The sequence below is a fragment of the Pelodiscus sinensis genome, chromosome 10 (genome assembly GCF_049634645.1).
Source record: "Pelodiscus sinensis isolate JC-2024 chromosome 10, ASM4963464v1, whole genome shotgun sequence".
Classification (NCBI taxonomy): Eukaryota; Metazoa; Chordata; order Testudines; family Trionychidae; genus Pelodiscus; species Pelodiscus sinensis.
Genome location: NC_134720.1, coordinates 40,682,877 through 40,700,572, shown reverse-complemented (window position 1 = coordinate 40,700,572; position 17,696 = coordinate 40,682,877). Strand labels below are relative to the sequence as shown.

The 17,696-nt window shown below is 43.6% G+C and overlaps 1 protein-coding gene across 2 annotated transcripts in view; it reads left to right on the top strand.

Moving 5' to 3' along the window:
• Positions 1-17,696, top strand: part of SPATA16 (spermatogenesis associated 16) — a 167,128-nt gene that overhangs the window by 79,348 nt on the left and 70,084 nt on the right. For both annotated transcript variants that reach the window (XM_025190471.2, XM_025190469.2), the window contains exon 5: positions 12,428-12,512. In XM_025190471.2, the coding sequence (XP_025046256.1) occupies positions 12,428-12,512 (85 nt within the window). The remainder of the gene's footprint in view (positions 1-12,427; positions 12,513-17,696) is intronic.

Sequence of the window (17,696 nt, the reverse complement as noted above, 5' to 3'; positions counted from 1 at the left end):
TTTACTGATTTTCTTTCAGTTTACAAAAAACAAAGCAAAAACCATTTCTATAAAAATCTGTTGTCATGGAAACCAACTTTGTTCTGGTTACACTAATGAAAGTCCCGTTGGGGTGGCATGGTTTGCACAATGTTAACAGATCTTGCAGCGGAGGTTATTTTTATTCTAATGTCTCAGACCCTGTGAATTTCTTGGGGTCAAAATGTAGAGAATTAAGGCAGCATCCTGTTCAGTGCTTCTTCAGTATGCCAGAAAATCATTGCAGCAGAAGATGCAGCCAGTGAAAGACTCCTATAATCCTAACCCTAACCAAATTCATCCAGGGAAGTAAGGTCCCTTATGTGGGGCTGGCTCAACAGTAAACACTTTTGGGGTGTCATTTATTACTACCACTTTCAGGAATCAAGTGCTTCAAGACAAGGCAACTCTTGCTGACACATTAACAAGAGTGTGTGAGCAAAACACGAGAAGTCATTCTTCCGCTCTACTCTGCACTGATTGTGCCTCAGTTGGAGTTTTGCATATCTTCTTCTGATCGCTTTTTCGAAAGTGGGTCTTTCGAAAGTGAAAGTAGTCTGGATGTGGGGGGGTTTTTTCAGAAAAAAAAACCTTTTCCGAAAAAACACGTAAACCTCCTTTTTTAAGAAAGCGCGGTTTTTTGAAAAAGGTTTTTTTTCCCTAAAATAGTCCAGACTACTTTCACTTTCAAAAGACTCTTTTGAAAATAAAACATAGTCTAGACCAGTGGTTCCCAACGTGGTGCCCGCGAGTGTCATGGCGCCCGCCAGGACACTCATGTGCACCCGCCAAGTGCTTGGGGCCGGCCCCACTCCGGGCGCACGGCACATGCCAGTGCCAGTCCTGGGCGCACAGCACATGCGGGGCGCCAGCCCCGGGCGCATGGGTGGCCCTGCCTCCGGGCACACGGCGCATGGGGAACACCCACCCCGGGCGCGCAGTGCATGGGGAGTGCCGGCCCCAGGCGTGCAGCAAATGGGCGGCCCCTCCCCTGGGTGTGCAGTGAATGGGCGGCCCTGCACTCGGGCGTACAGCGCATGGGGAGCACCGGCCACGGGTGCGCGGCTATGGGGGGCACCGGCCCCGGGCGTGCGGCGAATTGGCGGCACCGCCTCCGGATGCGCGGCGTGTGGGGTCGTCGCCCCCCTGGCACGCGCCGCATGGGGTCATTGCCCCCGGGCACACGGCGCATGTGCGGCCCCACCTCCGGGTGCCCGGCAGTTCCAAAAGGTTGGGGACCACTGGTCTAGACGTGCCCTCAGTTCTCGGAGTGGACTGGAGGCCAATAGGTTATAGCAGGGAGCAGATACCTCTGGATTATGGCAGGGAGCAGATAACTCTGATAAGAACATCAGAATGGCTTTACTAGGTCAGACCAATGGTTCATCTAGCCCAGCATCCTGTCTTCTAACAGTGGCCAATGGCAAGTGCTTCAGAAAGAATGAACAAAAGAGGCAATTATCAAGTGATCCATCTCCTGTTGCACATTCCTATCTTCTGGCAAACAGAGATTAGGAACACCATCCCTGCACATCCTAGCTAATAGCCATTGCTGGACTTATCCTCCTTGAACTTACTTAGTTCTTACTGGAACACCATATCCTGGCAAAGAGTTCTACAAGTTGACTGTGAAGAAATAATTTGTTTGTTTTAAAACTGTTGCCTGTAAATTTCATTGGATTACTTTCTTGTTTTATATGATGGAGTAAATAATATTTCCACCATTCGTGATTTTTTAGACCGCTAATATATCCCTCCTTTAGTCATCTCTTTTCCACACTGAAAAGTTCCACTCTTTTTTCTCTCTCCTCATAAGGAAGCTGTTCCTTACCCCTAATAATTTCTGTTGCCCTTCTTTCTACCTTTTTCAAATCCAATATATCTTTTTTCAGATCTTCATGTAGTATTCAAGATATGGGCATGCCATGAATATATAGAGAGGCAATATGATATTTTATGTCTTATAATCAATTCCTTTCCTAATGATTCCCAACATTCCATTAATTTTTGTTTGTTTGTTTGTTTGTTTGTTTACCATTGTACATTGAGCAGATTTTTTTAGAGGATTATCCACAATGACTCCAAGATCTCTTTCTTGAGCGGTAACAGCTTATTTAAACCCATCATTTTGCATGTATAGGTAGGGTTATAATTTACCATGAGTATTACTTCGCATTTATCAAAACTGAATCCCATTGCCATTGTGTTGCCCAATCATCTAGCTTTGTAAGATTCCTTTGTAACTCTTTGAAGTCAGCTTTGGACTTAATCATTTTGAGTAATTTTGTGTCACCTGCAAATTTTGCCATCTCGCTGTTTATTCCTATTTCCAAATAATGTATGAAGTTGAACAGTAGTGGTCCCAATATAGGCTCTTGGAGCACACCACTATTTAACTTTCTCCGTGCTCACCTTTTATTCTTACCCTTTGTGCCCTAGCTTTTAAGTGGAGTTCTTGGCAATGTTTTCATGACCACCTAATGATCCTTCTATTAATTTAATGATCAACCTTTTGTTATCTTAATCACCCTGACTCCCTCTGTTTATAAACAAACTCCCTGCCCCACAGGCAAAGCTGGGAGCAGCACAAGCTATGTTGCAATGAAAAGCTGCCTCTGGATCTAAGGCATGTGCTTTATTCAGCACCCAAGTATGAAATTCAGAGGTTCAAATTTTCAAGGGGACTAGAGTCCCCCCATTCTAGCTAAATGGCATCCCTCCCATAATAGATGTCACAGTAGAGAGGCAAGTGGTAGGGAAAAGATAACTGACAGTTAGCTGCCCAATAAGTGGCTGGCAAATTAGAGTGGGGTGGAACAAGCAACTGGCAAAGCAGCCAGTAGAATGAGCAGCTGGCAGGGCAAACAGGTGATGAGCAATGGCAACCAATGGGGCATCCAGCAAAGAGGAACTACAGCTAGCAGAGCAGCCAGAGTAAGTGCTCAGATGGCAGACCAAGAAAGGTGATTTCTTCCCTGGATGGGAGGTGAACACGTGTGGATGCATTTCTGACCCTGACTAACCAAGGGCATCCATTGTCTCTGAGTGGGGGAAGGTGAGGGAGCAGATGGGGCACAGCAAAGGAACATGTGGCAGAAGGCACTGCCCCATGCACTCTGGGGTGGGTATCTTACTCACAGGTTTATGTTTATAAATTCTGCCTCTGGCACTTTCCCTAATTAATGTTGGGTGGCATCTCTCCTTTCATTAAAAGTTTCTTTTCTACACTAAGACCCTGTGCTTGTGCATGGGGAAGTAGTGTCGCTCAGCAGCACCAAGGGGTGGTACGTAATTTCTTTAGGTCACTGGATAGAGGGTTCGAGCTGGTTCTGTGTTGTACTATTGAAAAGAAACTCCCAGATATTTAACCCTGCCCAGGTTGTGGCTGGCACCATCTGGCAGAAGGGTTACACACATACCCTGCTATCTTAATAATTTCTCTTATTCCTCTTATTCCCTTTGAAATTCATATGTTTAGAGCATGCTCTTGTGCAATGGCAGGATCTCACTTGAGTGCCCATATTGACTTTGCCCTTTTTGTTGCACCTTTGCATAGATAAAGGAAGAGTCTAACCCGCTGTATCCCACATTATCTTGCTCATTTTCCCTCCACCTTATTTTTCGCAGTAGTACAACCTGGTAAAAGTATTTCTTGTTAGTTAGTCACTGACTTCCTTCCCAGAGCGAGGGACAGGGAGACCTCTGCTGGTGAGAATGACAAACAGCGATGTCCGATTTTTCCATATTGAGGGAAGAAAATGAATCTGGAAGTTTTCTGAAGTCGAGCAATGTAGAGGTTCCACTATGTGTGCGCTGTTTCCTCAGAGAAATATTACAAAGGAGCATTTCATAAATTCCAACTCAGAAAAATGCTTTTATATTTACCAGAATCAGTGAAAGCCCAAAAGAAAGTACTCGCAAATTATTATTTAATTTGATACTGGTATATGTTGTCAGTTTGTATCCAAAAAAGCCTAGCTGTTATTCCTGTGCTCTGCTCACTATTCTTTTATCACTATTCTTTTATCATAATGTTTAAGTGTCAAACAATAATTTGTTCAGCTGAAGCAGTGTCAAAAACAGAATACAGTTTTAGTTACAGGCAGTCCCCGGGGTTACGTACAAGATAGGGACTGTAGGTTTGTTCTTAAGTTGAATCTGTATGTAAGTCGGAACTGGCGTCCAGATTCAGCCGCTGCTGAAACTGACCGCCAGTTCTGACTTACATACAGATTCAACTTAAAAACCCCAAGCGTCCCCAAGTCAGCTGCTGCTGAAACTGATGAGCGCTGATTCCAGGAAGCCTGGGGCAGAGCAACTCTGCCTCGGGCTTCCTGTAGTCAGCGCTGGTCAGTTTCAGCAGCGCCTGACTTGGGGACGCCTGGGGCAGAGCAACTGGGGTGCTGCTGGGTTGCTCCAGTAGCACCCCTCGGCGCTACTGGACCAACCCAGCAGCACCCCAGCTGCTCTGCCCCAGGTGTCCTGATTCAGCCGCTGCTGAAACTGACCAGCAGCGGCTGAATCAGGACCTGGGGCAGAGCAGCTGGGATGCTGCCGGGTTGGTCCAGTAGTGCCCAGAGTGGGTGCTGCAGGACCAATCCGCAGCGCCCCAGCTGCTCTGCTCCAGGGTCCAAAACAAAAGCCTGGTCTGCTGGGGGGGGGTACACTATCCGCACTCCCCCCCCCCAACAGACCAGGGACACGGGGAGCAGAGCAGCAGCGGCAGCGGGGTGCCGCGCCTTTGAGGCTTTGCTCTGGCAAAGTCTCAGAGGCGCGGGACCCCTCCCCCCCGCGGCTGCGGCTTCAGTCCCGGTGCCTGTGGTCTGCTGGGGACCGTCCCCAGCAGACCACAGGCACCCGGTCTCAAGCGGCAGCAGCGGCGGTTCCCGCGCTTCTGAGGCTTTGCTCTGGCAAAGCCTCAGAAGCGCGGGAACCCGCCCGGTGCCCCTGGTCTGCTGGAGACGGTCTCCAGCAGACCAGGGGCACCGGAGCAGCTTACGAACGGGGCTTTCTCACCCCGGAGCTCGCAGGTAGCAATCCGCTACCTCGACCTCCGGGGCGAGAAAGCCCCGTTCGTAAGTGCGGATCCGACGTAAGTCAGGGACTGCCTGTACTGATAGTGTACATTAAAAGTAAACAGTATTATTGATAGCATAGGATTCGTCTTCATAGTGGGGGCACTGATGTATCAGAGAAGGGAACACAACCAAACTTAGCGGCTGTGTCTAGACTGGCAAGTTTTTCCGCAAAATCATCTGCCTTTGCGGAAAAACTTGCCAGCTGTCTACAGTGGCCGCTTGAATTTGCGCAAGAACACTGACAATCTCATGTAAGATCGTCAGTTTTCTTGTGGAAATACTGTGCTGCTCCCTTTTGGGCAAAAGCCCTCTTGCACAAATCATTTGCGCAAGAGGGCCAGTGTAGACAGCACAGTACTGTTTTGTGCAAAAAAGCCCCGATGGCTAAAATGGCAATTGGGGCTTTTTTGTGCAAAAGCGCATCTAGGTTGGCACGTATGCTTTTCCGCAAAAAATGCTTTTGCGGAAAAGCTTCCGTGCCAATCTAGATGCTCTTTTCCGAAAATGCTTTTAACAGAAAACTTTTCTGTTAAATGCATTTCCGGAAAATCATGCCAGTGTAGACGTAGCCAGCAAGTATTAGTTATGGCTTGCAGTAGGTATAAATACTATTAATCTAAAAGTTATCTCAGCAACCTGTTTTTGAGCTATTCATTCCAGTTACACCATCTTTTTTCAAAGGATGTGTCTACATTGCACCATTATTTCGAACTAACTAGCGTTGTTTCGAAATAACAATGTGAGTGTCTACACAGCCATTCCATTATTTTGAAATGAATACAGAATAACAGATAGCTTATTCCGAAATCTGTAAACCTCATTCAACGAGAAATAACACCTATTGTGAAATAGCTATTTCAAAATAAGGCATGTGTGCTCCACTTGGCAATTTCAGAAGAGCAGATGCATTCCTTGGACATGGCAGAAATTTTCTGGGATACCTCTGGTATTGTGGAAAAACTCTGTAGTGTAGACATAGCCTCAGACTAATTTTGAGGCTTCCCTGCAGTGTAGACATGCTATTTCAAAATAAGCTGTTTCAGAATACCTATTCCAGAATATTTTATTTTGAAACAAGCATGCAGTTAGACGTGCCAGAACAGTTCAGCTGTTAACCTAAAACCAGCAGCATGACTTTCCATACCTCTTGAAATTTGCATGACACGCATCCATGCAAACTACTACTTGTTTGATATTGTATCACGGAGCATCTGAGATCTTGCTGTGCTTAATGACCTGTTTTCCTAAGTTCCTCCTGTCATTTCTTCCCTTTAGATTTTGTCATTTCCAAGTACATTGTCTCAGCTTTTTACTCCAAATTTGCAAGGTTTTTGTTGCCTTACAGTAGTGGCCATTTAATAGGTAACATTTTAACACATTATATTAATCTCAGTACAGTATGGGCAAATGTTATTACTTACTACCGAAAGACAGGTACTTTTAAAAAGGCAGCCATTGCACAAGAAGAAACACTGACCTGGTGGTTATTATTACGTATTGCCCTACTGGAGACTTATTTTTGTTTCCTAGTAATGGTCTCTCACTGCCTAACCCATTTGGGACTCGGAGTACAACAGAACAGCATGCTCAGTCCTTGACTTTTTTGTGTTGCTTCTCCATATGACAGCAGTTCTCTGTTGGCAGGTTCCCTGGGAGTTCTATCCACTATGCAGCCAGTAAGATATTAGCTACGTCATGAGCCACAGGGCTCCTTTTGCTGTATTTGGTAACTATTTCCATATCCATATATACTCAGTCATCAGACTTTTATTGTGTTCATTTCACACCTCTCCTGTATTCAGAATTCTCTTGGAAACCAAATTTTGTTTATCTGAAACTCTGATTATCTGATCACTTCCACTATCTCCAGAGATCTTAAAATCACCAGAATTTCCTTTTATTCATTATGGGAGTACATGTTTAAAATGGAACTTATTATTTCTTTGTTCAATTCCTGAATTGGCCAATTAGGTAAAGAAAGAACAGCCTCCAATCCTATTCCAATTATATCTATTGATTGAGAGATCTGTACATATAGATAGATATAGATATATCTACTTCCTGATTTTAACTTTCAAAGAAGGTAACCTGTACTATACCAGAAGAGAACAGTGGTTCATCTAGTCTGATACTTTGTCCCTGCGAAGCAGTAGTAGGATATTAGAAAGGAAGGTTATGAAATCAAGTGACATTAACACCAAAAGGACATGGATCTGTGCATTAGAGACAATCTTGTAGAGTTATTAAAACTGAAAAAGGAGCATATTTATTTCAAGATTGAGAGCCAGCTAACTCACAGTACAGTAGGACCCTGATTAGGACCTTTAGATCCTATTACAGAATCAAAAAAACTTTAGAAATGCACGACAGGAAAGGACCTTTATAGGTAATTTAGTCCAGTCCCCTGTACTGAGGCAAGACTCAGTATTATCTAGACCATGCCTGACAAGTGTTTGTCTAAACTGTTCTTAAAAAACCTCCAGTAACAAAGATTCCATGAATTCCTTATGGAATTTATTCCAGTGTTTAACTACCCTTATGGTTAGGAAGGTTTTCCTAATGTCTAACCTAAGGCCTTGTCTAACCATTGATCATGCTCCCATTGAGTCCAATACTCCGCAGGGGAAGTCAACAAGAGAGTTTCTCCCATTGACCCCCTGCAGAGGGGATACTGTGGTCATTTGAACTAAAGTACGTCAACTCTCCAGCTACTCTATACTCCATGTAGCTGGAGCTGCGTACCTTAGTTTGACATTGACCCATATTGTAGACCTGACATCAATCTCCATTTTTTCAATGTAAGCCCATTAGTTCTTGTCCTCAGTGGTTAAGGAACAATTTATCACCTTCTTTATAACAATTTTTATATTCTAGAAGACTATTACCATGTTTCCCCTCAATTTTCTCCTCGCCAGACTAAAGAAGCACTTTTTTTTCAATCTTTCTTTGTAGGTCATGTTTTCTAGGCCTTTAATTATTTTAGTTCTAGTCTTTGGTCTTTCTCCAGTTGGTCCACCTCTTTCCCAAAATGTGGTGCCCATATCTGGACTCAGTAATATACCAGTTGAGGCCTTATCATTGCTGAGTAGAGTCAAAGAATTACTTCTCCTACACTGCTTACAACACACTTTCTATAATAGCCCAGAATTATATTTACTTTTTTGCCACGGGATTACCTTTTTCACTCATATTTAGTTTATGAGCAACTATAATCCACAGATCCTTTTCTGTAGCACTTATTCCTAAGCATTGATTTCCTATTTTGTATTTGTGCAATTAATCATTCCTTCCTAAATGCAGTACTTTGCATTTGTCCTTACTGTATTTCATCCTATTTATTTCAGGTAGTTTAAAATCCTTTTGAATTTTAATCTTGTCCTCCAAAGCCCTTGCAACCAGTCCTTGCTTGGTATCATCTACAAACTTTATAAATTTACTCTCTATGTTATTATCCAAATCATTTATGAAGATACTGAATAGAATCAGTTTTGGGATTGATCCTTGCATTTCTCCACTCAATAAACCCTTCCAACTTGATTGTAAACCATTGTTAACTACTCTCTGAGTATGTTTTTCCAACCAGTTGTGCAGCCACCTTATGGAAAGTCCCTCTAAGCTATATTTCCTAATTTTGTTTATAAGAAGGTCATGTGAGAAAGTATCAAAAGCCTTACTAATGTCAAGTTATATCAAATCTACTGCTTCCCTCCATCTAGAAAGTTTGCTACCCTGCTCAAGAAGGATATTAGGTTGGTTTGACATGATTTGTTCTTGACTGTTACTTATAACCTTATTTTCTTCTAGGTACTTACAAATGATTTCTTTGAATATTTGATCCATTGCCTATCCAGGTGTCAAAGTTAAAGTGACTGGTCTATAATTCCCAGGGTTTTCCTTATTCTCCTTTTCATACATAGGTGCTATATTTGCCCTTTTCCAATTTTGTGGAATCTCTCCATTCTCTGAATTCTCAAAGATCTTCATGAATGGATCATAGATCTCTTCAGCAAGTTACTTAATTATTCTAGGATGTATTTCATCGGGTCCTACTTTGAAGACATCTAACATGTCTGAGTAATTCTTAACTTATTCTTTTCCTATTTTAGCCTCCGATTCTAATTAATTTATACTGATGTTAGTCATCAAATCAATGCTAACTTTTCTAATGAAACCTGAAAGCAAAAAGGTATTTAACACTTTAGCCATTGGTATGTTTTCAGTTATTGTCTTTCCCTCCTCATTGAGTAGTGTTGTTGGTGCTCTTCTTGTTTCTTACAGATTTGTAAAATGTTTTCTTGTTATCTTTAATGTCCCTAGATAATGTAATCTTGGGGTTTTTGCATTGGTCTTTCTAATTTTGTTCCTGCATGCTTATGTTATTTTTGTACGTAGTCATCCTTTGTAATTTGACCTAATTGCCACTTTTTGCGTGACTCTCTCTTGAATTTCAGGATGTCAAAAATCTCCTGCTTAAGAGAGGGTTGTCTTTTAACTTAATTCTTATCTCTAATATGCACGGGAATAGTTTGCTTTTGTGCCCTTAATGATCTTGCTTAAAAAAACCTGCAAATTTTCCTGAATTCTCATTTTTCCTTAGATTTGCTTTTCATGACTTTGCTAAAGTTTCACTTTTTGAAGTCCATTGTCTTTATTCTTCTCTTTTCTCTCTTATCATTGCTTAGAATCATGACCTCTGTTATTTCATGATCACTTTCACCCAACCTGCCTTCTTCAAATTTGTATCCAGTTTCTCTCTGTTTGTCTGACCCAGATCCACCACAGAATAGGATGGAGTCATCTGAATGATAAGCTTAGCAAGTGCTGTCTGCAGTGAGGATGGGGAAACAAACTGCTGGCATATGCCAACCAATCCACCTGGTTGTATTTAGCCCATGCCAGAGCTGGTTGGCATCCTCACGGTGGCACATTCATGTTGCAGTGGACAAAATGAGGCCATGATAGACATGACATTTTGTACTGGGATTTGCAAAATTTATTCTTTAACATTGTAGCAGTTGTTGAGTAACAGGTCCAGATACATTCCCAACCAGCAAATGTCCACTTATTTCTGCATTCTCCTAACAAAAAGCCATCTGAATGAATTATGGAGCCTATCTGTGCACCTCCCCATTTCAGCAAAGCTTAGAAATGGACACATGTTAAACCTGGATAGATAACATATCTTGGTATTGGAAAGAATCCATAGCTGCAGCTAGTAGGTACAGTTGTTAAATAAATCTCCCCTCATCACATATATGCCTGGTGAACTGGAACTACAACTAAGATCTTCTCTGACCTTCTCCATATCTTGCCACTTGACTTCAACAACTGCTTTAGTTCATAATAAAAGTCTGTTATCTTTCTTTTGGACTAGACCCTAGAGGACAGCATCATTTGCATGTGCGCTTAGCACATAGCAATGCTAGCTATTGCCTTTACAGGATCAAGTAGAAATATTACAGATCTCCCTGCATATAAATTGTAAAACCCAGTATTGAATAGTTCTACCAATTTAGGCAAAATCCCTCCAGATCTCTTGCAGAATTTGTATGTATCTTCTCCCTTCCTTCTCAGTTGCCTGTTTGAGGTGAAATCCTGGCCATATGAAAGTTAATGGGAATTTTGCCATTGATATCACAATGGCCATGATTTCACCCTTTGTGTCTACTGAATCAGGGTACAAGAGTACTAACTGTGCTCAGTTAGGGTTTGTCTACACTAGCCCCCTAGTTCAAACTAGGGTGGCTAATGTAGGCATTCGAACTTGCACATGAAGCCCGGGATTTAAATATCCCAGGCTTCATTTGCATGTTCCCGGGCGGGCGCCATTTTTAAATCCCCTTAGTTCTGACTACCCGTGGCTACACACGACAGTCAGAAGTTAATCTGAACTAAATCCTTAGTTCGTATTAACTGTTACTCCTCCTGCAATGAGGTGTAACAGTTAATTCGAACTAAGGACTTAGTTTGAATTGCCGTTTCACTGTCGCGTGTAGCCACAGGCAGTTACTTTGGGCTAGTGGAATTTCAAAATGGCGACCAGACGGAAACATGCAAATAAATCCCGGGATATTTAAATCCCGGGCTTCATTTGCAACTTCGAATGCCTACATTAGCCTCCCTAGTTCGAACTAGGGGGCTAGTGTAGACATACCCTATGAAAATCCATGGCTTCCACTGAAGTCATCTCTCTCCCATTGAAGTCAATGGAAGCAGCATGCAGACTTAGTTCCTGTGTCTATATTTCTATAATACAGTATCACAATATGCACCCGCTCTAATACCAGACCTGCTTTGAAATGTTTATTATTAAATCCTTGTAATTTTTGGTCAGATCTTGTTAAGAACATAATACTGTCTTGGAAAACAGTCCGAAAGGGTATTACAACAGGATTGGGATTACAATTTGCAATACACTTAACTGGGGGGGGGATTTCAAATTCAATTTACAGTAATGTCAAAGTACAATTAATATATAGGCAATGATAAGGGAAACATGCAGACGTATACATTGATAGCACTACATCAACAAATAAACTTTTGGTGCTAGTAATTAGGTACACAAGATTATTATATGTTTAATTGACTAAAGTGACAATTTGGAATTACATCTAGTCACATTTAATTGGATTTGGAATCTCCAGAGGATAAGAAATGGAGAGCAATGTGGAAAAGCAGCCATAAAAGCAAACTGATTTTCTAAAGTCAGTGAAAGCAACGCATTAATATCTGCTTTACAATAGTTTTTAATATCCCCCCAGTCTAATAAGAGTAATGCAATGGTTGTAACAAACAGTCTGGATACTAAAGCGTATTCAATTAGATGCAAAGATTGCTGATTGCTTTGGGGGGTTTTTATAGCATAATTTAATCAAAGGTGAACTATGTTTGACTTTGCTGTAGAGACTGAGATATTCTCAGATTTGCACTTTACCCTACATCCCAGTGCTATTCTGGAAGAAATCTAGCCTGTATTTAATATATTTTAGTCCATAAATGCTTTAAAACATAATAATCAGCAGCCAGGATAATATATTTTGAGCAGCCATTAAATATTTGTGCACAATATAAATAGAAAACCCATAAACAGAAAAAATGTTTTCTCGCATAGAGCTTAGCTATCTAATAAAAATGCTTGCTGTATTTCCAAAATGTGTTTCACTGTTGAGCAGCGACCGATAGTTATGTATTACTGTGCACCCTTTTTATATAAACTTATATTATATTCATTTTATATTATTTTATATTATCTACTTTAAACACTTGGAACTTTTCAGACCCTCCCCCCCCCCCTCCCAACATTCATGTCTTTATTCTACTCTTGTCGCTAGGAGTGCCATGACTGCTGACTACATGTACTGGCTGTCAGGAGGCAGTGAGCAGCACATAAGCAAGCTCATCAAACTGTATTGGCAGGTAAAAATTGATGGTCTAACTACGAAGGAGGAGCCCATCTTACTATTAGAACCAAAATGAAGGATTAGTGCTTAAAAGACTGCCGACAAAGATAGCTCTGGGGCATATCAATCAGCAGGACACTGTATAGTGCTAACGTATTTATAATTAAGTAGATTTTCTGGGACTAATTTTCAGGGCAAAATTCAAGGTTGTTGTTAACCCTTGGCTCATATTTCAATTTTATGGACTGCTATAAAATTTAATTCAGGATACTGACACTTTTTAAAAAATGTGCCTGAGACTGTTTTTCTGATAATTTTTCATGCTTTTTCAACTGGAAGGGAAAAAGACCAAATTAGTGGTCTCAAGGAAACAGAATACACTCAGAAAGACCCCAAATTAGGATCCCAGTTCTGCACAGATTAATAGCTGCATGTAGTCCTAGTAGCTTCAATGGGTCTCATCACTTAAGCAATGATTACTCCCTTGAGTACGGTTTTGTAGGATCAGGATCCTGATCTAATAAAGCACACAAATGCATGCTTAAATTTAAGCACATAAGTAGCCCCACTTTTTGGAATGGGAATACTCATATTCTTGCAAATGATCAAGTTAAATATTTGCTGGGCCCAGAGGCTTAGTGCTAGCTTACTTGACTAGTTCAATCTCTACCCTCTCTCTCAAACACACCCACAAATCCATGTGTACAAACACATATCTGCTTGAGAGTCTCTCCTCCTTGCTGCCTTTGTATTGTTAGGATTGGGATAAGGGGTTAATAAAAGCAGATCTTATTTTTCAGTTGCAGTCTTCCCATCTACTCCATGAGCATACATTACCTACTTCTCCCCTTCCTGTTTGTGCCATCCTCCCTGATTGCCCAAGCTGGCCCTAAGCAGACCAAAGCATGTGGGAAAGGCTGTGTGGCAGCTAAGGTTCCATGCACCCTCAGCAATTTTTAGATAGGATCCTGTTCACTTTTCTGGCAGTGAGAACAGAGAGGAAGGAAACAGGTCACTCCTCTACCATTAGCAAGAAACTCTTGGGTTGTTCCTTCACTTCCCATTGTAGCACAGAGAAGCAGAACCAAACCTGCCCTCTGGAGCTTACTGCATGAGCCTCTATAGTTTGATCTGGCTCTCTCTCTCTCTGGCTAAGGCTATAGAGCACACTCAGCCTCTCTCTCTGTAAGTGGTCTAGGTACCACTACGTGGGACAGTGAACCATGCCCAATAGCTGTGTGGATTACACTAGCACTTAGTCCTGGTTTATTATTATTTCAAAATAACAAGTGGAGCATCTTACATTACCAAGCCTGCTATTTTGAAATAAGGGGCTGGTTATTTTGAAATAATAACTCCCACTTTCCATAAGGAATAACACTTATTTCAAAATAGCGGTAGTGTGGACGCTCCACTGCTGTTATTTCAAAATAACAATTCCCCAGAGTCATTCCAAATAATTACTCCTCAGTGCTTCCTGGGGCTCTACGTTGAGGCAGCAAGTCTACATTATGGGAGCCACCTGGGACTAATTTTGAGGCTTCTCTGTAGTGTGGACATGCTATTTTGAAATAGATATTTCAGGAGTTATTTTGAAATAAGTTATTTTGAAATAATTTCCTAGGTAACCCAATTACCTTCTTTAATGCCAATCTGCCTACAGGTTCCGGTTCTTCTGGTTCCTGTCACCCACTCAGCAGGGTGTATCTTCTTTATTTTTTCCTATGAATTTATTTGACGGTGCCTCCACCCCCCCTCACTCCTTCCTGGCAGGGTCACCAGGGCAATTTGGGAGGAAAATTCTAACCACAGGGTAATCCTCACTTACTTGCCAGATAGTTGGAGACTTCAAAAAATAACACAAACACATACAATATATTCAACACAATAATTATATTAAAAAGGAAACAATTATAACATAACAGGGTAAAACACTATTTTTAGGTTCACCAGTGCCCACGCTGCTAATACGTCCAGTGACTTGATGTAGCAAATGTAAGTGTCCCGTTGGTATGCATACTTTGTTGGGGCCCTTGATGACCTATAACCATAAAATTCTTCTCTGTAGCGGTTTAGCAGTGTGGCTGATTGGGTTCAGTAAAGCCCAAAGGACTCACAAGTGGGAGAAGGTGATAAATCCCTCCACAGGTTTAATATGCAGCAGGTTATAAAATCCCCAAACCCTTACTCCCTGGCTTGAGGACACAGTTCAGGGAGTAGGGGGTCCCCAAAACAAATTCCCTGACTGACTAACTAAAAGATGGTCCACTCACAAACTCCATGAATGATCCTCTGGCTCAGAGATGACTCTGGACTCCACAGTCACTGCAGAGGGGCTGATCTCTGCTAGCAGGGATCCTATTCAGGCAGGAATCAGGCTGCTTCGGTCCCAGGATTTCCCGTCACCAAAAAGGGGTGCAGAGCTCAAGGTGCAGATTCCGCAACTGTACTAGAATCCATATTGTAGTCTGCTAGCCCAGTGCCCAGACACACACACAGCAGGCAGCAGCCCTGAACTAGCAGTCAGATCAGAGCTGACCATGGGGTGACTGGTCTCACCTAGGGGGCAGGAGGGCTAGCTCCGCCTGGCTGGAGAAGTTTCCCAGCAAAATCTACAAACTGGGAATCATCAGCGGAGAAGGAAAACCCAGCTGAGGGATCTTGCTTTCAGGTCCCTAGAGGCCACTTCTCAGGGGGGACCCTGCATGCAGGCCTGGGGCTTACCAGCTTCTCACACAGCCTGGCTGGCTCCAGACTGACTCATAAAAAACAATGGCCTCTCCCCTTTCCTGAACTCCCTGGGAGAAGCACCTCACTCCCCATTTGTTCCTGGGCAGATTCTGAGTTTGCCTTGGCTCCCCCTCCCTACCAGGGACAGTGTGCCTCTCCCTGAGCCGCCAGCAGACAGAAGCCCAGGAATCTAGGTAATCTCCTTGGGGGTTACACTAGTGTAGACATGCTTGTAGAGGGCTCAACTTGGCTTGTGGTCCTGTCCATCGTAAAGCTAATTCTGCTCCCAGATTGATATTTGCCCCAGATGTACCTCCCTATCTTTACACCCAGTTGTCCACAAGCAAACACTTCCCAGCCTGATTAGATGAAAGAAGTTTTCTGCCAAGCGGCTTTGTCCCAGGGGGTATGTCTACACTACCACCCTAGGTCAAACTAGGGTGGTAATGTAGGCAACCGGAGTTGCAAATGAAGCCCGGGATTTGAATTTCCCGGGCTTCATTTGCATATTGCCGGGCGCCGCCATTTTTAAATGTCCGCTAGTGCGGACTCCGTGCCCTGCGGCTACACGCGGCATGGACTAGGTAGACGAGGAGTAACGGTAGTTCGGAATAGGAAGCCTAATCCGAACTACCTAGTCCATGCCGTGTGTAGCCGCGGGGCACGGAGTCCGCACTAGCGGACATTTAAAAATGGCGGCGCCCGGCAACATGCAAATGAAGCCCGGGAAATTCAAATCCCGGGCTTCATTTGCAACTCCAGTTGCCTACATTACCATTCTAGTTCGATCTAGGGTGGTAGTGTAGACATACCCTAACTGATTAACTGGTTAATAAAAGTCCACACTATCAACAAAGGTCTCATACATTATGCATGAACTTTTCCTTATAAGAAAATATCAGAATCTGATTCTGGTCCTGCTGACACCATTGTACACCAGCATAACTCCATTCACCACATCACAGTTATTCTTTGTTGTATGAAGCTCAAAAGAAAATAAATCACTTCTACTTTATTCCAGCGTGATGAAGATCAGAATCAGGCCCTTTATCTTCCAGCGTCACTTCTCGAAGGCTGCAGCATGACTTCTCGCTTTCCTAAGCTGTTAGCTACCTCCCCTGACTTCCTATTTACTCACAGGAACATGTCTCACCCTAGAAACTCTTGTGAGAGCAAAGCATGTCTAGCTCAGAGTATTGCCCATTGGGTTCACATTTGCTGTGCCTGAAAACTTTCAAATGTGACAAGACCAAAGGTTCTGTGTAGCAGCAGCCCTCAGGCTTAACCTCTACCTCAGCCCAGCGCCCAGCTACACTCCCATGCTGTGGGCTTGATTCATGGACAGGGCACTGCGAAGAGTATTTGTCTCCTAGGGTATGTCTACACTACAAAGTTAGTTCGAACTAACTTTCACAGGCGCTACACTAGCGCTCCATTAGTTCGAATTTAATTCGAACTAACGGAGCGCTTAGTTCGAACTAGGTAATCCTCATTCCACAAGGATTAAGCCTAGTTCGAACTAGCTAGTTTGAATTAAGGAGTGTGTAGCCCCTTAATTCGAACTAGTGGGAGGCTAGCCCTCCCCAGGTTTCCCTGGTGGCCACTCTGGCCAACACCAGGGAAACTCGTCTGCCCCCCTCCCGGCCCCGGACCCCTTAAAGGGGCACGGGCTGGCTACGGCTACAGCACCCAGCCAGCACACCCTGCACCTGGCACGGATCGAGCCACCCACCTGATGCCCTCCAGCCCTCCCCCTCTTCCCGGGACCAGGCTGGCGGCTCCCGGGAGATTGCCCGGGACCGCAAGTGGCGGGCACATGCCTGGGCTAGTGCAGACATCGTGGACCTCATCCACGATCTCCACACTAGGCACAGGAAAGTGGCCGGCTTGGGCAGGATAGCTGCCAGCCTGGCCACCCAGGAGCAGGTGTGCAAGAGAATCAAGGGGGTCCACTGAGACACCTGACCCTGAGCCCTGAGCTTACAATGGCTGTCCTGGGTCAGACCAAAGGTCCATCTAGCCCAGTAGCCTGTCTGCCAACAGCGGCCAACCCTAGATACCCAGGAGGGGATGGAGCAAAGACAGTGACCAAGCCATTTGTCTCATGCCATCCCTCTCCAGCCTTCCACAAACCTTGGGCAGGGACACCACTCCTACCCCCTGACTAATACCACTCCATGGACCCAACCTCCATGACTTGATCTCACTTCCCTTTAAACTCTGTTCCAGTTCTAGCCTTCACAGCCTCCTGCAGCAAGGAGTTCCACAGGTTGACTCTTTGCTTTGTGAAGAACAACTTTCTGTTACTAGTCTGAAGCCTGCTACCCATTCCTTTCCTTTGGTGTCCTCTAGTCCTTATTTATGGGAACTAATGAAGAACTCTTCTGTATGCACCGTCTCCACCCAACTCCTGCTTTTAGAGACCTCTATCCTGTCCCCCCTCCGTCTCCTCTTTTCTAAGCTGAAAAGT